Below are 25512 nucleotides of genomic sequence, written 5' to 3'. Positions count from 1 at the left end.
TCTATACGCCTCCAGATTTTGAGCTGATTTATGATATGTGAGACTACCATAACGTATGTGTCCACATGTATTATAGAAATTGCAGATTTTTCAACTTTTTGAGATGGGGCCATTCGTGTCGCATTGACACATCTAGTTTTGTTAAATTGTCACAGAAAATAAATTTCCAGGATCACGGATAATGAAAATAAAAAAAATAAAAAAATTCTGAAGCTTTCATACCGCTAAACTTTTCCACAGCTATTTCATTTATTAAGATTTATGTATAATACAATGGCAGTCAGAGATTTGTTTTCATTTAACCATGGGTTGGGCTAATTTGGACAAATTTGGTAATTTTGTTAACTGTGAAAGCCCTATACATATGATACTGTTTTGGCTGTTCCATTTTACCTAATTATGATAATATTAGTAATATTATATAGTTCAATGATTATTTTTTTTAATCACATTTTTCACTTATATATTTTCTTCCAATGTAATTTTATTCGTGCTGAGACATACAAGAAGTTTTAAAACGCCCAGTATTTACATTTGATTTTTTGTTTACGGAAACATACTTGTGACGTCACCTTGTTACGTTGACATGCCAAGACAATAACATTATTTCGTGGATTTTTTTTTAAATGAGATTTTACTATGAAAATTAAATTGAAATGGACTGATTTGTTTATTTTGCTGTAGAATAGAAATAAATGTATCATTGTAACTTTTTAATATGTAGATAAATGGTAGTAGCAGTAGTGAGGAACATTCAAAATGTAATGGGGTTCCAAAAAGGACACATAGTGATCCACAGTATCGCATAATGATCCCAAGTATGGCCTCAACCCCACAGGTCAAAGGTTAGTATTAATACAATATAATGTGCAGTCAAGGAATAGAAGTTCCTTCATACTATGTTTCAAATGAAAGAAATATTACAGTATTTGTTCCTTACAGAATAAAGAGTATATAACATTTGTTCCAACAGGAACAGATATTATGACATTGTTTATAACAAAGTTTTAAGTGGAACTAAAGTTAGGCGGAACAAATATACTTTTGACAGTGCATCCATTATAATTAGGACATACCATGGGAATTTTTAGTAAAAAGTTATCAAAGGTACCAGGATTATAATTTTGTACGCCAGTTTCGTCTACATGAGACTCATCAGTGACGCTCAAATCAAAATAGTTATAAAGCCAAACTAGTATAAAGTTGAAGAACATTGAGGACAAAAAATCCCTAAAAGTTGTGCCAAATAGGGCTAAGGTAATCTATTCCTGAGATAAGAAAATCCTTAGTTTTTCCAAATATTGAAAGTTTTGTATTGTTTGTTCAGGAAATTTAAAACATACAGATTTTGAGGCCGAGTATTCATAGTTGATAGAAATTAAGATTTTTATTTAATTATATGCATTAAGAAATGTATCTACACATAGAAATGACTGCTCTAGCACAAATTTTGCTGGAATTCTATACACAATGAGCCCACACTTCATATTTGTATCAAAAACTTCAGGGTAATACGAAATTCTATGAATTATAAAGGGCAAGAAATTCTCACAAATACTGTTATAAATTGTAATGTAATGGTATACATTCTAATTTCTTTTATTTTCAACTTTAGCTGCAACAATCCTAATTTTCGTCAGTGATTTATGTTCATCAGTTGAAAAACAAATGGTTGCAAAGATGTAGAACTTAAATCCCCAATGATACATTACACATGAAAATTACCAGATAACGAAAAATAATCGTAGTAATGTAGGCCAGAAAAGGATTACTTGAAATAGAATATGAGAAATAATATTGATACTGAATTTTCTTTTTACTTTGTCTCAGGTTCTGTAGGTTCCAGACCAAGAGATAGTTTATGCTCTGTATCATCCATGTTACCGCCAGAGGATATATCTCCTGTCCCTGGGGTCAGACCCTTGCACGGGTTATCAAACAGCGACGCATCATCAGTTTTCACTCACCAGAGTCATAGCCGATTACCAAAGTCTAAAGACATGTCACAATCACGCAAACTGTCCCTAGATCCACATGTACGATTAAAGATAGACAAGTTAGAAGTTGTGAGTACTATTTAGATGTCGTGCATATTGATGATGTATCTAAAAAGAGGATATACCCAACGTTTTACTTGGGGTATTCCAGTTGATTATTATATATATTGATGTTTAGGGCTACTAGTATTCAAGGAAAAAATGTAAAAGGAATTTTCCCCCTACCATCATGACCATGCAAGGCCAGTTTTAAAGCCAGTCAAGGTGGTTAAACACTTCCATCTTCAGGGGAATTGAACATTTTTTCTATTTTTATACCCCCGGCCCTTTACCCTTAATATTGACTTTCATATTGGAGGTTGTAGTAATTAAATAAAACAATGATGAATAATGATCATACTTCAGTGGTTGTCATTTGTTTATGTGTTACATATTTGTTTTTCGTTCATTTTTTTACATAAATAAGGCCGTTAGTTTTCTCGTTTGAATTGTTTTACATTGTCTTATCGGGGCCTTTTATAGCTGACTATGCGGTATGGGCTTTGCTGATTGTTGAAGGCTGTACGGTGTTAATGTCTGTGTCATTTTGGTCTTTTGTGGATAGTTGTCTCATTGGCAATCCTACCACATCTTCTTTTTTATACTTCTAAAAAGGCTTTTCACCCTGATATAGAATTTTTTGCTGCTGTTGTGTAAAGCAAATATCAATCAGTCAATCTAAAAGCATGAAAAATATTAAATTTTTAGGGTTTTCCAGTTGATTATAAATGTATTGATGTGAATACTAGCCTGTGTAAAGGGGGTAGGTGATAGACAAAATCATATTTATTCCCACCTCTTTGTAGCAGGGGAAAAAACGTAAAGAAATTATGTAAAAAGTAGAAGATGATTTATAATGGTAGTTCAACAATTTTTATGCCCCATTTATGGTCATTATGTTTTCTGGTCTGTGTCCATTCGTCCATGTGTCAATCCATTCTTCTGTCATGCTTCAGGTTAAAGATTTTGGTCAAGGTAGATTTTGATGACTTGAAACTTTGTAAACATGTTCCTTATAATGTGATCTTTCTATTTTTAATGCCAAATGAGAGTTTTTACCCCAATCTCACGGTCCACTAAGCATAGAAAATGATAGTGCGAGTGGGGCATCCGTGTACTATGGATACATTCTTGTTGGATGTAGTATTACAATTATTCACAAGAAATGTTCTTGATATAGATATAGGAAGATGTGGTGTGAGTGCCAATGAGACAACTCTCCATCCAAATAAAAATTTATAAAAGTTACCATTATAGGTCAATGTACGGCCTTTAACATGGAGCCTTGGCTCACAACGAACTACAAGCTACAAAGGGCCCCAAAATTACTAGTGTAAAACCATTCAAACAGGAAAACCAATGGTCTAATCGGTATAAAAATTTAAAAAACGAGAAACGAGAAACACTTATAAATTACATAAACAAACGACAACTACTGTACATCAGATTCATGACTTAGGACAGGTGCAAACATTTGCAGCAGGATTAAATGTTTTAATGGATCCAAACCTTCTCCCTTTTTCTGAAACAATAGCATAACATCACAACATAGAAAAACACACAGTAAAATATCAATTGATATGTCTTTCACATATGAATAATATTTACTTCTAGGCATTGCAGTATCTTGGACTGGAACCTAATGCTGAACAACAGTCAATAATGAGAAACAGGCTTCATGTGGACTCGTCTGGGACTGTCAACTACGGAGGTCTGTATACTGTGGATTCATTATTATTCCTTGGATACCATTTTTGTGAATTTCATGGGTACAGGTGAACCAGGATCGAAATGTTCAATGAATTGCAAATTTTCTATAGACTTTGTATGTAGAGATTGCCAAAACCTGGAAATCAAAGATCCATGAAAAATTCAAGTTTTCCTCAATTCACGGATAATTGATACCAATGAAAATAAATGAATTCACAATATGTCATTGCCTTGCAAGAATTCATTATAGTTCATAGGGTACTCATTTTCATGGATTCATGCACTAGAAGGTGGACTAAAAAATTAAAAGTTCAACAAAATAGAATTTAAAAAATGATTGTATGCAGATGTTTTAAAACTAGGGATTAAATTTGGATGGAAATATATATTTTTTTTTAATTTTCTAAAATTAGTACCGATGTCCATTAATTACTCATGTTACTGTGGATTCATCTTTTTAAAAGAAATACAAGCTAACAGAAAAGAAGTGATATAAAATAAAAAAAAGTTATAGAGTCTAGAAAGAAAAGAAAATTATGGTTGTTGGGAATATATAGATATACAACTTCTATTTTTGCACTTAACTAGGTGTATTAACACTGAGAGTCAACCCCTATAGTTCAGTGTGAATGTTCTATTGACATGAATATGTGATGAGAAAAAATCACCGGAAATAAAATCTTGACCTTAACAATACAGTGAGAATGATCTTTTCAATGAGTTTTTGCAGATGACCAAATCTAATAATTGAAAAATAGAATTACCACCTTGGTTTAAAGTGTGAATAATCTTGTTAAGGAATTTGTAGTTATATTTTGGTATTTAAATGAAAATAAGACCTCCTTGGTATTAATATGAATGAAAATTAGAAGTCACTCCTTGGTATTGTAAAGTGTGAAAGATTTGTTCTATATCACGGGAATAAACAACCAAAAGTAGGAAAAATCAATGTTTGAGAAATCTCAATAAAATGATGACCTACATGTATTTAGAAATGCTATTGTGGTAAACTTATGGAATAACCGTTTCACAAATGATATCGGATATGTTCCTTACGTCGTAACAACAATCCCCTTCCCTTTCATGAATGTGACCTATCGAATTAGACTATTTACCGGATTTGTTATCACATAAGCAACACGACGGGTGCCACATGTGGAACAGGATCTGCTTACCCTTCCGGAGCACCTGAGATCACCCCTAGTTTTTTGGTGGGGTTCGTGTCGTTTATTCTTTAGTTTTCTATGTTGTGTCGTGTGTGCTGTTGTTTGTTTGTCCTTTTCATTTTTAGCCATGGCGTTGTCAGTTTGTTTTAGATTTATGAGTTTGACTGTCCCTTTGGTATCTTTCGTCCCTCTCTTTTAAAAGAAAAAAAGAGAAATAAAAATCCCTATAAAAGCACTAAGGTTATGTTTGCAGACTGGCCAGCTTTATAATTTTTACAGTTAGGTTACAGTCGATATGAATATACATGTATAAATATATATTTTTGCCCTGAAAAAGTATCATAATAAATAAAATAAGTGAGAGAAATTGTGTCAGACATCAGTTTATAAATGGTTTAAAAACTTTTCATTTTAGATTTTGTTGTAATTGCCAAAGAAGTATTCCGTCATGAGTTAGAAGAGCGGAACATTACAACAGGGGCTATGTTATTTGCTGCCAGTGATCTGACTGATTTAGTTGATCCACCCCCATTCAGACCAGAGGTATACACAATATAAATACCATCTATTTTTTTTTAGAATAGATGATAGATGATGAATCCAATAAAAAAAAGTTTAAATTAGAGTAACGATGCATGCAATGTCAACAAAAGAATCAACTTTTAAAAATTACAGACCGAAGCTCAGTCTATCTATTGGATTACTAATGTCAATCTTAATTACAATGCTTGAGGAAACATTTATGCTAACAAAGCAAGCACGCCTACAGAACCTCTAAACTAAAGCATTAAGAAAAGCTCTTACAAATGTATTAGAATCTGTCACAGGCAACAGTGAACCATTTCTAATAAGATGCATAGTAAGATTAGACTTTTGTCAAACTGTTTGAAGAAAAAAAATCAATTACTCAAGTTTTATACGCCTACAGAACCTCTTAACTACAAGCATTAAGAAAAGCTCTAATTAGAATCTGTCACAGGCAACGGTGAACCATTTCTAATAAGATGCATAGTAAGATTAGACTTTTGTCAAACTGTTTGAAGAAAAAAAATCAATTACTCAAGTTTTATACGCCTACAGAACCTCTTAACTACAAGCATTAAGAAAAGCTCTAATTAGAATATGTCACAGGCAACGGTGAACCATTTCTAATAAAATGCATAGTAAGATTAGACTTTTGTCAAACTGTTTGAAGAAAAAAAATCAATTACTCAAGTTTTATACGCCTACAGAACCTCTTAACTACAAGCATTAAGAAAAGCTCTAATTAGAATATGTCACAGGCAACGGTGAACCATTTCTAACAAGATGCATAGTATGATTAGACTTTTGTCAAACTGTTTGAAGAAAAAAAATCAATTACTCAATTTTTATACGCCCGTTTACGGGACGTATTATGGTATTCTGTTATTGGTCTTTTCGACTGTCTGTCCCTGGTCATCATGTCGGACATTAACTCAAAAAGGCTTTTACAAATTTGCATAAAACTTTGGTGAATTGTTTATATCTATTGACATGAGCTCCCTTTCGATTTTTATAAATTTTGGATTTAAGGTTTCCAAGTTACAAGGTTTTATTCATGAAAAAGGGGGGATTTTCCAGTTTTCAGACAATAACTCAAAAATGCTTCTAGCATTTCTCATGAAACTTTGGTGAATTGTTTATATCTATTGATGTAAGCTCCCTTTTGATTCTCATGAATTTCTAATATGACATTGAGAAGTAATTGAACTTTATTCTTTGAAAATATGATGTGCATATCATGCGCAGCTGTTTATTATCAAAGCTAAGTTAAACACTGATACAATTTGGATACTCCTCAGTACAAAAAGCTTGCTGAAGACTTGCATGATATTAGTGATTTGATTTTTTATGTCACTATAAAAATATTTATGAACTTTTTATCTAGATGAGTAACATAACGGACATTCCAGAGAAAGAAGATATTGAATCTCTTCGTCTTGAAAGGGATCAGTTAAGAGATGAAGTTCAAAGGTTAAAGGTAAGGTTGTGTATTTTAAGTACTCTGTTGCAACATCTCCATATCCATAGAATGATAAGTTATTGGATATTACTTCTAAAAAAATTTATTTCATATACAAAAGTAAAGTTCACTCAAGCTTGTACATAATCACACGATTGAAAAAAAACACACACAAGAAATGCAGTGTAACGTATACGTAGTCACTAAGTTTGTATTTCCTTTTTAATTACACCTTATGTAAGAATCCTGGGTTTTGATTGGTTGATAGCTAGTGTATTTTTCACCAATTTACTGTTATCAAATGAATATCGTTCATTTTTTAACACCGCCGGGGTATTTGCAAAAAAGATATGCCTTTTTTACCCTCTCTGCCATGGTATTTGCCAAAAAATACTCTATCGGACTGGACGCTTGTAACGCCACGATCATCAATGCGTTTTTGACATTTGGTGTAATTAAACAGATATAGCATGTTCTTGAGGGGTATTTGGTCTTCAGAATGAATTTCCCTCGCCTTACTGCTCGCGAAATTTAACATTCTCTCGACTGGTATTTTTCGCAAATACCCCTCCTTAACATGATATATCTGTTTAACATCCCATAAATAAATATACATATTTGTAATTGAAAATCCCATTTATACTTTTGCGATTTTTGAAAAATGGACAAAAATGCTAGATTAATTATTGCGATGTTAGGAAAATCTGCATACAGATATATATTTTTAAAATATATAAATGCGAGTTCTTATTATTGCGATACTAAGTCACATTATTTGCATTGATAAAAACCTCACAATACATTTTGAATTAATAGTATTTAATTAATTGCTACTTAGTGAAATCAAAATTGAAAAAAGTTCATTGACATCACATTTTTAGTTTTCCTTTAATAACAACCTATCAATTTTGTTTCTAATCAACCTTAGTAAAATTTTAAAGGCAAAATTATAAGTATCAAATTTTAACGGCAAATTATAAGTGTCCAGAACTAATGGATTATCATTAAGTTAGTTGTTCAGTAGTTGAGAGAGAATCTAATAAAATCTGTAATTTTTGTATATTTCAGAATGCTTTAAGTGAAAAAGACCACTACCAATCTGTGGCTGAAGGAGAGTTGGCCAGAATTAAAAAGGTGAATACGGTTAACTCTCGTTGTCTCGAACTCGGTTGACTAGAAATTTCGGATGAGTCGAAGTTTTCACATGGTCCCAAACTTTATTCCATACAAAAGTATGTAATTCGACTCCTGATGAGTCGAAATTGGATGAGTCGAAATTTCGGTTGAGTCGCACTAAATTTACGGTCCCAAGGTTAACAAAAACATTCAAAATTCATTTTTTAATTTCGAGCTTATACACATATGTCAAGACATGACCTCCGGGATTCAAATGGATTGAAGAGTTAATCTGACAATACACGTGTAATTAAATTTCCTGTCACTGTCCACTGTATTGATTTATGACATGCTATTTCCATAAGTGTTTACCTAAAATTATCTTTTATGGAATTTTTATTTATATAAATAATTAGTGATACTTTGTTAATGTTCATGAAAAAGTATTTAAAATGTTTACAAAACAATTAATTTATGATTTACACTAATGAGCTTGGGTGTGTATAAAGTGAGGATTATGGCTTCAGTTGATGATCACCTAAAAACTACTTAAACAGCGTCTTTAATCTTGTTGTATTTTCTTTTGATAAGAAAGAGTGAGATAAAACAAAATGAATAGAAATCAAAATTTTCTTAAATCTCTTGTATCTGAGAATAAACAATTTTGTCAGCTATAACCAACCTGAATAACGAAACTATCGAATGGAAATTACTCTCTTGGAAAAGCCATAGGATTTTTTTTTAATTGAAACAATTGAATAAGTAAAAATAATGTCATTATAATAATAAAAGACTGTGACATACAAATACATCAATCTGATTCTAGAATATCGATCCCCTTGCCATATTCACCCGGATTTATTTTAGCTTTACCAAGCTAAGCAAGAGTTGTGTCCCTTAGATTGTCGAACTTCTGGTGTTCGTTTGAGTCGAACTACGTTTATATCGAAATATTTCTCTGGTCTGGCTGACTTCGACATAACGAGAATCGACTGTATATTCATTCATACTTCCTCGCATATTGTTTATTTAATAGAATTTTTTCAATGTAGTTTCATCTAAGTTTATGAGTTTATCTACTCAGCATCAAAGCCTAATGAGCAAAATGATATGACTCTTGAGTTTTACCTCACCTGGCCCCAAGGGCCAAGTGAGCTTTTCTAATCACTTGGGGTCCATCGTCCGTCAGGGTCCGTTGTCGTTAACTTTTACAAAACACTTCTCATGAAACTACTGGGCCAAATTTAACCATACTTGTCCACAATCATCATTGGGGTATCTAGTTTAAAAATTGTGTCCGGTGCCCCGTTAAACCAACCAAGATGGCCGCCATGGCTGAAAATAGAACATAGGGGTAAAATGTATATTTTGGCTTATAACTCTGAAACCAAAGCATTTAGAGCAAATCTGACAAGGGTAAAATTGATATTTAAATTTGCAGATTTTTCTATAGGCTTTTTATGCAGAGATTGGCAACCATGAAATAAAATAACCACAGTCCGACCGTTTGAGTATTTTCAAAAAGTATGCATACGGTCCAAATACTCATATGGTCTGTAACATATAAATTTGTGGTTCATCAGTTCTCAAGAAACCCACGAAAATAATAATATTTAAGATTTAAATCTGCCCTGAAATTTTCAGATGAATCAGACAACCGGTTGTAGGGTTGCTGCCCCTGAATTGGTAATTTTTAGGATTTTTTTTCCGTTTACGGTTATTATCTTGAATGTTGTTATATAGATAGAGGAAAACTGTAAACAGCAATAATGTTCAGCAAAGTAAGACGTACAAATAAGTCAACATTACCAAAATGGTCAGTTGACCCCTTAACGAGTTATTGCCCTTTATATTTTTTTTTGTACCCTTTTTTTTGAAAATTTTTTGGTCGTATATTGGTATCACGTTGGCGTCGTCGTCTTCGTCGTCGTCCAAAGACATTTGGTTTTCGCACAATAACTTTAATATAGGTAAATAGAAATCTATGAAATTTTAACACAAGGTTTATGACCATAAAAGGAAGGTTAAGATTGATTTTAGAAGTTTTGGTCCCAATAGTTTAGGAATTAGGGGCCAAAAAGGGCCAAAATAAGCATTATTCTTGGTTTTCGCACAATAACTTTAGTATAAGTAATTAGAAATCAATAAAATTTGAACACAAAGTTTATGACCACAAAAGGAAAGTTGGGATTGATTTTGGGAGTTGAGGTCCCAACAGTTTAGGAATTAGGGGCAAATAAGCATTTTTCTTGGTTTTCCATTTTGGTGGTTATTTTATTTCATGGTTGCCAATCTCTGCATAAAAAGCCTATAGAAAAATCTGCAATTCCTTGAACAGTTTAAGTCATATGAAACCTCAAATTAAAAAAAATGACGCATTTTATAACAAATATTACTCATACAGTCTGACCGTTTGAGTATTTTCAAAAAGTATGCATACGGTCCAAATACTCATACGGTCTAGGGTTTAACCTATAATGGTTTACTTTTTAAATTGTTATTTGTATGGAGAGTTGTCTCATTGGCACTCACACCACATCTTCCTATATCTAGTAACATATACATGATATACATGCATGGGTTCAAGAATTGGATAAACATAATTTTTCACCAGTCACTCGTTTCATATGACTTTAAATTTTTGGTTCATCAGTTCTCAAGAAACCCACAAAAATTGGTATCCAACGAATAACCATAGTATGTAGTATGTAGTAATATTTGATAGCATCTAACACCACTTCCTGAGGTTATATTTTCTACAGTGAATGTGCATGTTGTCCATGTTGGGAATAAGTCAGGTGTTTGGTAAGCAACAAGTTGGTATTGATAGGAATGTGGCAAGTTTCCTTTATACAGTTTGACATAATCATTTTTATTTAAGGAATGACTGTAATATTTTTTCTGTCTATGAAGAAATAACATAAAAAATTTGGTGCTCACTGAATAACGCGCGTATCGGGTTATTTAACAGTGTGCCCCACATTTTTTATGTTATTTCGAATAGACAGAAAAAATATTACAGTCATTTCTTATAATTTAATTCTAAATTCCATTTTAAACCGTAGAAAACCATGAAAAAACGTTGATGACGTCACGGTCACATGACTAAATTATGTCTATGGTTTGATAACAAAATAACGTAAGCCAATCAGAAGACGCGTTACATCCAAAATTAAATTATTTCCAGAGAGCTATAGGAGCAGTTGATGAAACCAGGTCACTCAGAGACAAAGTACAGCTAGCTGAACAGGCTCAGAGGGCTGCCAGAAGTATGGAACAAGATTATGAGGAAGTCGTCCAGTTATTGGAGAAAGAAATTGCAAAACTTAAGCAACAGTTACGATTTCAAGGGGTAAGTTTAAATATATTAATGCGTAGCTTCCATGGTACATGTATACACTTCACATATTTTAATCATTAATAGTGTTAAATAAATTTATCATTCTTAAAGCAGTTTTGACCTGTTGAACAAATTTTTATTACAAAACAATGATTCAGTTATGAATACACGCTGTAGCAGAGAGGGCATTAATGAGTCCAAGTACAACTGTACCTTCAAAAATTGGTTTCTGTTCTCTAATTTTAGTTTGCCTCAATCAAATGTTAGGATGCTTATACATCATGCTTATTAATATAAAACATACACCAAGTTCCAATGTTGGTGGTGCCACTTTTAAAGTCCTCTAGATATATCCCTTTGTTACGCTACATGTATATGCAGGAGGGAGCATCATCTGTGTCCCATGGACACATCTCTGTTTATTTCATAAAGGATTTAATGCCAAATTGTATTGGCAACTGCAAGAAAATAACTCAACAAAATTCAATTAAGGCATATTTTACTATCAAACATGAAATTATGCATCTGCTATTTTGATAATTAATTTGAATAGATATAGGAAGATGTGGTGTGAATGCCAATGAGACAACTCTCCATCCAAATAACAATTTATAAAAGTAACCATTATAGGTCAATGTACAGCCTTCAACACAGAGCCTTGGCTCACACCGAACAACAAGCTATAAAGGGCCCCAAAATTACTAGTGTAAAACCATTCAAATGGGAAAACCAACAGTCTAATCTATATAAAAAAACAGAAACGAGAAACACGTATAAAGTACATAAACAAACGACAACTACTGTACATCAGTTCAGTTTTTTCCCACAAAATTCATGAGAATCCGTGCTACAGAAGATAATAATCTACAGTTTATGTAACCTTACACACCTTTGATTATTTTCTGTAAAAGAGAATTGTAAATATTTTGACAGGAAGTTAATCCAGCTACACAGCAAAAGATAGCGGTGTTGACTTGTCAGCTGAGAAAGTCAGAAGCAGGCAGGAAGACGTATGAAGTGGCTACAGAAAAGTTGTTACAGTTTGCAGAGGTTAATTTTTGTGATATTCATGTATTCCAGTATTTGAAGACATAATTTTATTATTTCCAAACCTAAATACTAGGGATTATCTCCCTTTGTTAAACAACTTCTGTTTTTGTATTGGATAAAGATGATGAATGAGAATACAGATTCAATCATATTTCTAATATAAATTGTTTGTTTGTTTACAGCCTAAATTAAGTTCAATTGCGAAATCTTGTATTTAAGGAAGAATAGGGTATTATAAAGAGTCAGGAATGAGAAAAGAGGAACATAAAACCTAGCAAAAACGTTTCTGCTTTGAAATTGCAAAATTTGATCTATGCTCAAATGAAACATTTTAACAGTATATTGTTTGCTGTTGAGTTAGTAGCCTGCATTTAATTATAATGTTTTTGTCTCTCCGTCTGGCTGTCTGTCTGTCTGTCTGTCCATCAGTCCTGTTCTTGTCATTGCAAAAACTCAAAACCCCACAACATAATTTTATGAAACCTGTTTAGATAATAAGGACATACTATGTAGATGTGCATATCGACAGGAAAGTATGATTCAATTTTTGTTTCTAGGAGTTGCGCCCTTTTGAACTTATATGCCCCAATATACTACTGCAAAATTTGTCATGGCAACTCTCTGAAACCACACAAAAGAATTTCATGAAACTTTTTTAAGTAATTAAGGACATACTATGTATATTATGATTCAATTTTTTTTCCCCTACAATAATTTTATTTGTCTAGTGACAATGTGTGGACATGGGGTATGTGAGAGCACTCACTAAAATTTTTTAATTTAGAATAGCTTTTTTTCATGGTAATATGAAAACTTAAAGATACTTTTTTACAGTAATTTGTTTGGTGTGGCATTTAATTTAATTATTCATTTTTTGGCAGAATGTACATGAAATAATGACAGGAGGCAGTAATGTGTTATCTATTAGGTACGTAAAAAGTACAACAATTCTATGGAAATTGTATGATATAAAAAAGAAGATGTGGTATGATTGCCAAGAAGACAACTGTCCATAAGAGACCAAACTGACACAGACATTAACAACTATAGTTCACCATACAGCCTTCAACAATGAGCACAGCCCATACCGCATAGTCAGCTATAAAAGGCCCCGATATGACAATGTAAAACAATTCAAATGAGAAAAATAATGGCCTTATTTATATAAAAAATGAACAAAACACAAATATGTAACACATAAACAAACGACAACCACTGAATTACAGGCTCCTGACTTGGGATAGGCACATACATATTTTGTTTTCACAGAACCACTGCTATGTTTCTGTGCTTGCAGTTTTTTAACCACTCACACATGGTTTTGGTAGAGGAATCAATTTTAAAACAACTTGGACCACTTTATAAGACAATTCTGACCATTAACAAAAACTAGTTTGGTCCATATATTGACACTTTTTATTCAGTTTTAAAGGTTTGAAATGTTTTTATACGACCGCAAAATTTGAAAAATTTTTCGTCGTATATTGCTATCACGTTGGCGTCGTCGTCGTCGTCGTCCGAATACTTTTAGTTTTCGCACTCTAACTTTAGTAAAAGTGAATGGAAATATATGAAATTTTAACACAAGGTTTATGATCACAAAAGGAAGGTTGGTATTAATTTTGGGAGTTTTGGTCCCAACATTTTAGGAATTAGGGGCCAAAAAGGGCCCAAATAAGCATTTTCTTGGTTTTCGCACTATAACTTTAGTTTAAGTTAATAGAAATCTATGAAATTTTGACACAAGGTTTATGACCACAAAAGAACGGTTGGGATTGATTTTGGGAGTTTTGGTTTCAACAGTTTAGGAATTAGGGGCCAAAAAAGGGCCCAAATAAGCATTATTCTTGGTTTTCGCACAATAACTTTAGTTTAAGTAAATAGAGATCAATGAAATTTAAACACAATGTTAATGACTACAAAAGGAAGGTTGGTATTGATTTTGGGAGTTTAGGTCCCAACAGTTTAGGAATTAGGGGCCAAAAAGGGACCCAAATAAGCATTTTTCTTGGTTTTCGCACCATAATGTTAGTATAAGTAAATAGAAATCTATGAAATTTAAACACAAGGTTTATGACCATAAAAGGGTCCAAAATTAAACTTAGTTTGATTTTGACAAAAAATGAATCAGTTAGGTTCTTTGATATGCTGAATCTAAAAATGTACTTAGATTCTTGATTATTGGCCCAGTTTTCAAGTTGGTCCAAATCGGGGTCCAAAATTAAACTTTGTTTGATTTCATCAAAAATTGAATAAATGGGGTTCTTTGATATACCAAATCTAACTGTGTATGTAGATTCTTCATTTTTGGTCCTGTTTTCAAATTGGTCTATACTAAAGTCCAAAGGGTCCAAAATTAAACTTAGTCTGATTTTAACAAAAATTGAAATCTTGGGGTTCTTTGATATGCTGAATCCAAAAATGTACTTAGATTTTTTATTATGGGCCCAGTTTGTCTGTTTGTTTTGTTCACGCATCTATATAATGACTATATAATGGAATTTGATGCGACTGTCATACAAGTGAGAGGTTTAGCTAGCTATAAAACCAGGTTCAATCCACCATTTTCTACATTTGAAAATGCCTGTACCAAGTCAGGAATATGACAGTTCTTGTCCATTCGTTTTTGATGCGTTTTGTTATTTGATTTTGCCATGTGATTATGGACTTTCCGAATTGATTTTCCTCTGAGTTTATTTTTGTGATTTTACTTTTTTCAAGTTGGTCCAAATCAGGATCTAAAATTATTATATTAAGTATTGTGCAATAGCAAGTCTTTTCAATTGCACAGTATTGCTCAATGGCAAGAAATATCTAATTGCACAATATTGTGAAATAGCAAAATTTTTTTTAATTAGAGTTATCTTTCTTTGTCCAGAATAGTAAGCAAGAAATATCTAATTGCAAAATATTGTGCAATAGCAAGATTTTTTTTTAATTGGAGTTATCTTTCTTTGTCCAGAATCAACTTAAATCTTTGTTATATATACAATATACAATGTATATTCACTTTTTACTACCAACTGATAAATTAAAATAATCTTTACCATTCAGTGATAACAAGCAGTTTTTTTACATCTTAATATTTTATGATGTATTTAAATGAGTAGTTATTGTTGCAAACTCCATTAAAAATTTTAATTGAGATTAGTTTTGGAATAAGGGAAAGGGGGATGTGATTAAAAAAATTGGGTTCAATTTTTCTCATTTGAAATTTCATAAATAAAAAAGAAAATTTCTTCAAACATTTTTTTGAGAGGATTAATATTCAACAGCATAGTGAATTGCTCTAAGAGAAAACAAAAATTTTAAGTTCATTAGAACACATTCATTCTGTGTCAGAAACCTATGCTGTGTCAACTATTTAATCACAATCCAAATTTAGAGCTGAATCCAGCTTGAATGTTGTGTCCATACTTGCCCCAACCGTTCAGGGTTCAACCTCTGCGGTCGTATAAAGCTGCGCCCTGCGGAGCATCTGGTTCTAACTGGCAAGAAGTGTATTTAAAAAGTATTATAAGAAGTGTATTTAAAAAGTATTTTAAGAAGTGTATTTAAAAATTATCAAAGTTTATTTTGAATAAGCCCAAGTTGCCTTGGTCTGACTTGTCTTTTGTCTAAGATGTCATATATTCTTGGTGGAATTTGTAATTACCTGTTTTCATGGATTATGGAAAACATTTTAGTTTTGTGGAAAATTGATTTGGGCTATTCCAGAAAAAAATGTATGGGGGGGGGGGGGTTGGAAGGCTTTTTTTGTCAGCACCCGCCACCCAGACAATTGTAATTGAGACTTATAGTGCATTATAGTGTGAAAAGTTGCTCTGATACCCATCACCCATGTATTATTAATATAATGTGCCTTCCAACCCCCCAATACATTTTTTTCTGGAATAGCCCTTTTCTGGATTTGCCAAAATATGTATACATGTCTTTAGAAAATATAAAAATCCATAAGTCTTGTTATCTAATCAATAATAAATTCACAATGAATACTACTAAGCAAATCAATGTAACAGCTAAATATAAAATGAAACAAAACAGCTTATGATATTTAAATTTTACAATATCCTTTCATGATAGATAAATATAAGGATATTATCAATATATGTATTTTATCAATTTGTAGACAGCAAGGTGAAGTCGCTAGAGGAAACAAACCACCTGCTTATCTAAGTAAACATAAAAAGTTATCACCAAAGACAATAGCTGCTGAAGCCAAAGAAGTTGTATGTGCTGTCAGATCTATTATTGAAGCTGAACGTAAGTAAAGCACAAATACACATAAATCCTTTATAAAAAGATATCTAAATTATCTCATTAAATATACAAAGCTTTATAATTTGTTTTGCTGATTACTTTTTATCTACATACAACTCATCGGAGGCGCTCAAATTAAAACAGTTTGAAGATTGAATCAAATATAAAAGTTATGGCACATTAAAAAAATTCTGAATAGGTGTGGCAAATACTTGTACAACTAAGACAGTTTTTACCTGGAAATAGTAAAACCCTAGTGTTTCGAATACTTAGTAGTTCAGCATTTTGTATACAATTAATTAACATAAAGTTAACATGGCCATATTAAAAAAACATCAAAGTTTAATGTGCACTAATTTACAAAAGGCATCAACTCTGTGTTTCAGCTTTACCGTATGGTTGGGAAGAAGCCTATACTGCTGATGGTATGAAGTATTACCTAAAGTAAGTACAAGTGGTAATTTGTCATTTCAGAAAATTTAGGATTAAGGATAATTTCATTGTTTACACCCCAAAAATGAAAACTATGACACATCATTGGTTGAATTACTATTGTTTAGATTGTTGTAAGCCAATCACAATGTTTTGGAATCTAGTGTATTGTGGGTAATTAAATTGTTTGTATCTTAAAATTAGAATTAAATTCACATTATTTAGGCCATTGTGATATGTGTTAGCCAATTTCAATGTTTTGATGTTGATTGTATTGGACTTTCTAAAGGATTTTGTAACATTTTTATTCGTACCCCAAAATTAAAATTACGTTATGTCATTGGTTGAATTACTATTGTTTAAGCCAATCACAAGGTTTTGATGTATTGTTGTGAACATATTACCCAGAACGCATTAGATCCTATGTGAGTTCTTCCGTCAGTTCTGTTTAATGATGAGGTTGTTAATAATGAAGTTGAATAAAGTTGTTGTAACAACAATTTTGAAACTTAGAACACATGTTTTTTATGATGTGAGAGGGTCCTTTGTGGTCGAGTGGTCTAAGTAGTTACTACTGTTTCCACTAACCACTGAGGTTGTGAGTTTGAACCCCGCTTGTGCAGGTGTACTTGACTCCAACCTTAATTGATTAGGATTGTCAGTTTTCCTCTTGAAGGTCGATGGTTTTCTCCGGCTTCCTCCACCAATAAAAACTGGCTGCCACAAAATAGCCTAAATGTGGTTCTGAAAAGTGTTGTTAATACACCAAAAATCAATCAATCTTGTATGATGTGAACTTTTAAAGTCATATGCTAAGTTGAGGGTTGGAACCTGAATACACTATCACTGAACATAGAAATATGATGTGTGGGTAATAAATACATTTTCTGGTTAAAGTTTTTGGTAAAGGTAATTTAGCCTGAAGTTTTGGTCATGTGAATGTTAAAAGTCAGTACAATTTGTAAGTTTTAAAATTTAAAACTCAGTACAGTTAGTTGTGAAATTTAAAACTCGTTACAATTGTTTGTTGTGAGACTGAGGGGAACTTTTCTATAATTATGTGAATAACTACCATTTTGATCATGATTTTGATGGCTGAACTGATTATCAACATAAGATAGTACGAGCACAGCATAGTGTTGTATGGACAGATATTCTTGTTAACATTTAATATCTAGTAATTTTTCCTCTGACGATTGCTTTCTTATTGTATTTTTTACAGCAATTTTTTGTATGGGGGTACTGTGGATTGATTTATATTGGTGGGTTCCAATTTTTGTGGATTGAGGAAAACTTGTTTTTTTCGTGGATATTTTGATTTCGTGGTTTTGCTAAAGTCTGCACATAAAGTTATAGAGAATTGGTAATTCGTTGAACACTAAGTTTCGTGGAAAAGCTATACCCATGAAATCCACAGAAATTGGTATCCAACGAATAGTAAAATCACAAAAATACAGAACTCAGAGGAAAATTCGAACGGAAAGTCCCTAATCAAAAGGCAAAATCAAAGGATAAAACACATCAAACGAATGGACAACAACTGTCATATCTTGACTTCGTACAGGCTTTTTCAAATGTAAAATGTAGTTTAAAACTGTTTATTTATTTTTCAGCCATTCAACACAGATTACGACCTGGTCTCATCCTAGATCTGGTGTACAGCAATTTGCTACCATACAAGTAAATAAGAACAAAGAGGAACAAACAGAACTAAAGCATACAGCATCATGATGATAGACATTTATAATGTATGCTGACTCGTGTGTTTCAGGCATCGATGGAATTTGGTTGCTAGCAATTGTTTTGAATTCCAAATATTGTGAATTTTAAGATTAAAATATCTTTTAGATGTATAGAGGGATAAGGTAGACATATATGTGTACTACCTGCTAGATAATATATCTTCACATGTAAGGAATCTTAACGATTTGAATAATTTATGTGGAATATTAAAGAATTTTGAATAAGTTCCATTTTTTCAATCTGCACCATTATCCACTAGTCCACAGATTAGGAAACAACTTTTTTGGACTAGCAAGTTGTTTTAAAATTTGTTTAGACACTTAAGAAAAATATCAGAATATTGGACTAATCTTTGGAAATAATTTTGGTGCAGACTGTATTTTAATATTAATGAACTAAGTTGCATGGTTCCATTCTTAACATTGTATCTGGTTATTTGAGAAAAATTGTAATTGCTAATTATTGTGAACTGGCATTTATTGTGATTATATCTGTTTGTTAATGTCTATAGCTAGTTAGTGTGATATAAATAATATCAATTGACTACTTTTGCATAGTGTTGACCTCTTTTGGGGGGGTATAGGAAACATCAAATTAAGAATAAGAAATTTAGGAAAAGTCAGATTTAAAATATCAATATAGGAAAAGTAAAATTTAAAATACATGTATCAATATAGAAAAAAGTAAAATTTAAAATATCAATACAATTTATAGGAAATGTCAAATTTTGAAATTTGAATATAGGAAATGTAAGATTTAGAATAAGAATTTACTCAAAAGCAAATTAATATAAAAGATTTAAAATTTTATTTTTTCAACAACTTTTGAACTTATTTGTGTAGTACTAAACATTCTAGATTTTAACCCTAAAAATAGATTTCATGGCAGTTTTCTATTGGAAGATTTTAACTTTTAGGTTTTAATGTATAATATGTCTTCAAGATTTAAATGACTTAAAACTCCAGTGAAAATGTCTGCTTGTATACTATTGCCATATGAGAGCCAAAACTATTGATATCAACAATATTTGTTTATTCTTACAAAATTATTATTAACGACATGTTTTAACTTTTTAGACTAATTTATTGATAATTTGATATACATGTAAGAATTCTTATTGATCTTGCATGGGACGTAATAAGTTTACAAGAAAGAATAGAAATTATCAGATTAAAATTTTGTTTCATTTACCATTGCTTCAAAAATATTAGTTATGAATGTGACATTTAAAGACAATCATTTGTATTTGCCAAAAAGTATTGGATACCGAAATGCTAATCCATTTAAAAATGTTCAAGGGTTCTAAACGGCTAAGGGTGATTAAAAAATTTATCACATCAGAGGAATGGAAGGCACTTTGAAACAGTCTTATGATAAAAGAAGAAATAGCCCAAAATAATTTAAATATAGAATTATTCATAATATTAAAATTCTATAGGATACATGTTAGATGCAGATGGATATATATAAAAAAAAATAGAAATATAAGTTGGTAACATTTTCGTCAGCATTGTGTATTTTATATATCATTCATGGTTTTGACAATTGCATTTATCTGTTCCCAGAAGTACATGGATATTAAAGATACCATGAAAGCTTTTTTGTTTTTAATTTAAATAGCATTCCAAAAAGGCTTTATCATATTTAAAATCACTGTTACCATTTTCAAATATTCCATCAACCATCTGGCATGCTTTTAAATTATTTATACACCAGTTTGTGTCATCATAGTCTGTCTATTTTTATCAACCAATGAAAATGAAGGAGATGTAATCAGCTCATTTGTATTGATTTTATTTCATTTGTTTGAAGGACAAACAAACACTCCCATAGTTTAAAATGTAAAATTTACAATAAATGATTTCGCTTCATCTGATGAAAAAATTATGCGTAAAATGTCACTTAAATGACAAGTATGGCATTTATACAATGATATATCTGAATGTTTAGGAAATTTGGATTGAATTTATTTTTTGTATTAGGGAAAAAATGAAGCCAGTAATCATCTTGCCAATGAGTTTTTTTTTTTTGTTCTGCTAGGAAGATAGACCATTGTTATTTAATTCTGTTGAAAAAAAAATCTTTATTTTATGAAAATGTAAAATCTGATAAAAAAAAATTACCCCAAAAATCATGTCTGATGTTGTATTTAATTATGACAAAGAGATTATTATTTCTGAAAGGAATGGATATCATTAATTGATATTACTTATGTTAATTAAACAGTTCAATATTTTATGAATATTTAAACCTGATTTAAGATAAAACAACTAAAAATAGTTATTTTCTGTAACTCATAATTGCTCCCTTTAATGTTTTTTCTATTATACGTCAAGTCTTTGACTGCAGCTCTCAGTCATAAAACTGTATTCAGTACTGTATTGTTCTAGAAATACCAAATCCAGTTTTGTAACTTGAGATAGTGAATTATTAAGCAAAATCAAATATGTATTAAATTGTTGTGAGTCTTTACGAACCATGGTCTATCTTCCTCAGTCTAATTAAATGCAACAACGATGATAGCATCTATATGCAATTATGAAGTCTTCCACATTTTATGTATTTTACAATAGATTTTTAAAAGCTTTATTTTAATTCTTAAAACCTTGATTCAGCATGTTCATTTTTATACTGCTTTTATCAATGTATCATTTCTGTTCACTTGTATTCACGTTGAACACAAATCATTGAGGTGTGATATAATTTATGAACATGTCTTTTAGTTGTAAAGAAATCAAGTACTCATACATGATATATAAATAGCTATATAAATAGGGATGAATTGATCCTGAACCATACTAGAAAATATGAAGTTGACTTGAAAATTAGAAATTGAAGAAAATATTTCAATTACTGTAATAACAAATGTTTTTAACCTGATATTTGATTTCAATATGTATACAATGTTTATAGTTGGTAGTAATTGGTAGGTTCCCAATAGCAATGAGCAAATTTTGTTTAAAACAAAATTTTGCATAATTGAGCCAAAGGTAGCATAGAATAACCATAGCAACCTTGCATGTTTTAGAAAAAAAATTGACAAATGTTTGTTTATATTTGCTCTTTTTTATTTATTTGATGGATGTCAAAGTAAGACTGATTGAGCCAAAATAAGATGGGTTTTGTTTGAAATCAGTGCTCTAATTACATGTATCTTTCTAATTGTTTTTTTTTTAAATATAGTAACATATATAAACTGAATATTTGTATATGTTATACATGTGTATTTATGATTACTTAGCATATAACGTAAACATACAATTTATACCTTAGTAAAGTTATAGATTAATCAAAATTGATATCTAGTTGCAAGCTGAGAATTTAGACTATTGCTAGGCGCTATAATTTTTGTGAAAGGAAGCATCACTTTTTCCCCTTTCTAGAGCTTGTAGCAATAAAATATTTATTTTCTTACACTGTAAAAATATTGTGTATGTAAAGGCGCTTGAATGTCAACCTAAGTGTCTGAGAACTGTAAAGCGCTGTAATTAACAAGAATATATATGTAAATCAAAATTAAAATGAGGATATGACAGAATGGCTTGGTAAAAGATACATTTTAAACTTTTTTAGTTATTTTGAATACATCAATAATCAGACTAGAGCCTTAATATTTACAATATATTTTTTCTGTTGCATTTTTGCTTGTTTTATAAACTTGATATATATATATGTATATATGATTACACTATTTAATATAAGCACTGGACTAATATAAGTTCAAACCCCTTTTAATGTATTTTCAATGACAGTGATAAATAGGAATTGTATTTCTAATTCGTAAATTATCATATTTAGTGATTATAGAAGTATTTAGTGTACCAAATATCTTGATAATTGTATAGTTGGTATATATACATATGAATGGGTATGTTTAATAGGTTAATACACACGCTGCATTATTATGTTCTGAACACTTATCTTCACTGGTTAATCTTTTCAATATTTTTTTTTCTTTCATCAATTTCAACAAGAACTGTTGATATAAGATCTTAAATATTCATAACAGTTCTGGGGAAAAATTAAGTTTTGTGGTGGAAAAACCATTTTCATTAATATATTCAAAGCGTCTGAGTAACACAGACTGTATCACTCCTTTTTATGTGAATGCTTGAAAAAAATATTGGTAAAACTTACCTTAAGCTAAACTAAAATGATTTTAAACATGATTTTGATAAACCTGTATTTTTTTTATTTTCTGCTAATATAGTGGACTGGTTTGCACAAATTCAATTGAATTTAGATGTTGTTTTAATGTAATCATTGAAAAATCAATGATTTTTTGTAGAGCCCAGTCCTGTTTTTGCTTTGATTTGCAGTTTGTAACTAAGCAAGATGCTTTTTGCTGTTTTTCTGTGATAGATTTGTGGTTTTCCATTTTGTGTTGTGATTTAATTTAATTTAATTTATTAAGTATTTTTATTTAAAGTTGTGAGTTACTATACTTTATTCAGCATAAGTCATACATATTTTCAGAAATTAACCTTAGAATAATAATTTGAAAGGCTTCAAAACTTTTTATTCAAAAGAAAGCTAATTGATGATGTTGAATGTCTTTTCATCAGTGACTTTTCTATGCGCACGTTTAATTGTCATCTCTAAACATTTCTAAACTTTCTTGTTTCTCGTTTTTATATTTTATATAGATTAGACCGTTGGTTTTCCCGTTTGAATGGTTTTACACTAGTAATTTTGGGGCTCTTTATAGCTTGTTGCTTAGTGTGAGCCAAGGCTCCGTGTTGAAGGCCGTACATTGATCTATAATGGTTTACTTTTTTTAAATTGTTATTTGGATGGAGAGTTGTCTTATTGGTACTCACACCACATCTTCCTATATCTATTAAACTTATAATGTGAAATGCCTCTTGCAAAAATAGTTTAATACTGTACTATAACATGTATAATTATGCTTCATATGTTGTTGTTAATTTTTATTTCCGCTTAAAAATACCTCATTGTTTTCTGTTGTCCATATCAATAAAGAAATCCATAAAATAAAACTCTTACTATTTCCAATGTATTCATGTTTAATGATGAGTATAGAAAATATTTTATTGGAATACAGAATACTGAATATTAGAATAAAAAAAATGTAATGAATCGAGAAAAAAATAAGGGATTGTATAAAGTAGAAATTAGGACTTTTGTCTAAACCCTCATTCTGATATATAGGTCAAAACAAATTAATGATATATTTTTTTTGGGGGGGGGATTTTTTTTTAACAATATTCCAACACTAAATCAAATGTATTTATGTGCAATATTTATTCTTGATATTTAATACATGTATATTTATATAGTTACAGAGTAATTACTTAAGTGTACATAGTTGCATAGTAATTGCATGTGGTTTGTTTTTTTCGATGGACACTTTCTTTGTAGAATAAAAACTATCATTTACTAACCATAGCTTCAAAGATACTTTCATAACAGGAAATTTTTTTTTAAATCTTAACTTTTAACTTATCAACTCATATAAAACTAGAAACTATTCAGAAATGAATCTAGGTATATGGTTGTGGACATTATAATATTAAGAAATCCAAATCATGTTGAATCTCGGAGCTGTTCAATGATGTGTATATTGTGACACTACATTTGACAGCTAACAAACAAAGCTTTAAAAAATGTTTGAAATGTATATAGAAATCAAAGTATGGTCATTAACATACGCATTTTCTTATATGAGATGTCAAATTCTAAACTGCAATCTAAAGAAGGTTGTAATTAAAGTTTCAACTGAACATGATATGAAATCAAAGGTTTATAACACATGAAAATTATGAAAGTATTGTGCATTTATTTTTCAATATGCGAGAATATTTTACTTGATTATTTAATAGTTATGTTGTATTCATCAATGACTTTTATCATATGTTATCAAGAGAAATTCTATTGATCAATGTACCGCCAATGATTTGCAAAAATATCAGACAATCTGAATAATAATATGATGTATTTATAGATTGCTAACAACTCTACCTATGGAACATTAAGATCTTTACAGAAACAAGTTTTTAAGCTTGACCTGTCGACTAACTGTCATATTTCTGATGAATTCTATCTCGACTTTCATAATATAGCAAATCTTAGACATGTATTGGCTACTTATGATTTAAGTCTTAAAGTCCATAAAACAATTAAATGTCTATTGAATTTAAGGCATTTTCTTTTCTTTGATATTATAACATTATTGTCTTCTTATTTACCCTATTTTTAAAATTTGTAAGAATTTTTCGTATGTACACCAAAAGACTGATCTGTATATTATCTGCAAATATCTTGAATGTGTAGTTTTACACTTATTATTCAGGTCTGTCTCTAAGTATATTAAACGATCTGTAATTGAATATCGAGTGTCTGTCTCTGAAAGTGTCCGTCCTCATTCAGTGTTTCTAACATATTAATAAAATGTATCATTATTTGTTTTTTTATTTATTTAAAGCAGTTGCAAACTTTCAAAAACATAAAATGGAAGAAAAGTATAGAAGGAAAGCAAAGTTAACCTTGCCTGTACAAGCCCTCTTTCCCAGCTCCTATTGAGAAATGTATTGCCCTAGCCCATGACTTTAACAATCATTACCTTCCTTCCCCTTAACCCAAAGACAATCTTACATTTGCGGTCAAATAGTCATGGATCTGAAGAAAAAACAGCCAAATCATAAGTAAAATAAT

General features: G+C 30.8%; 1 protein-coding gene across 1 annotated transcript in view; it reads left to right on the top strand.

Annotated features, from left to right (window-relative positions):
• Positions 1-25261, top strand: part of LOC143042823 (syntaxin-binding protein 4-like) — a 44143-nt gene extending 18882 nt beyond the window's left edge. The window contains exons 9-20 of the mRNA XM_076215292.1: positions 725-845; positions 1831-2066; positions 3651-3747; positions 5328-5455; positions 6822-6914; positions 7965-8030; positions 11200-11364; positions 12286-12402; positions 13284-13330; positions 16532-16665; positions 17049-17106; positions 18708-25261. Coding sequence (XP_076071407.1) covers positions 725-845; positions 1831-2066; positions 3651-3747; positions 5328-5455; positions 6822-6914; positions 7965-8030; positions 11200-11364; positions 12286-12402; positions 13284-13330; positions 16532-16665; positions 17049-17106; positions 18708-18825 — 1380 coding nt within the window. The 3' untranslated portion in view covers positions 18826-25261. The remainder of the gene's footprint in view (positions 1-724; positions 846-1830; positions 2067-3650; positions 3748-5327; positions 5456-6821; positions 6915-7964; positions 8031-11199; positions 11365-12285; positions 12403-13283; positions 13331-16531; positions 16666-17048; positions 17107-18707) is intronic.
• The last annotated feature ends 251 nt before the right edge of the window (positions 25262-25512 follow it).

Source organism: Mytilus galloprovincialis, chromosome 8 (assembly GCF_965363235.1).
Source record: "Mytilus galloprovincialis chromosome 8, xbMytGall1.hap1.1, whole genome shotgun sequence".
In the NCBI taxonomy this organism is placed as follows: Eukaryota; Metazoa; Mollusca; class Bivalvia; order Mytilida; family Mytilidae; genus Mytilus; species Mytilus galloprovincialis.
Note: the sequence above shows the minus strand (reverse complement) of the source record. Positions and strands in the feature narration are given on the sequence as shown.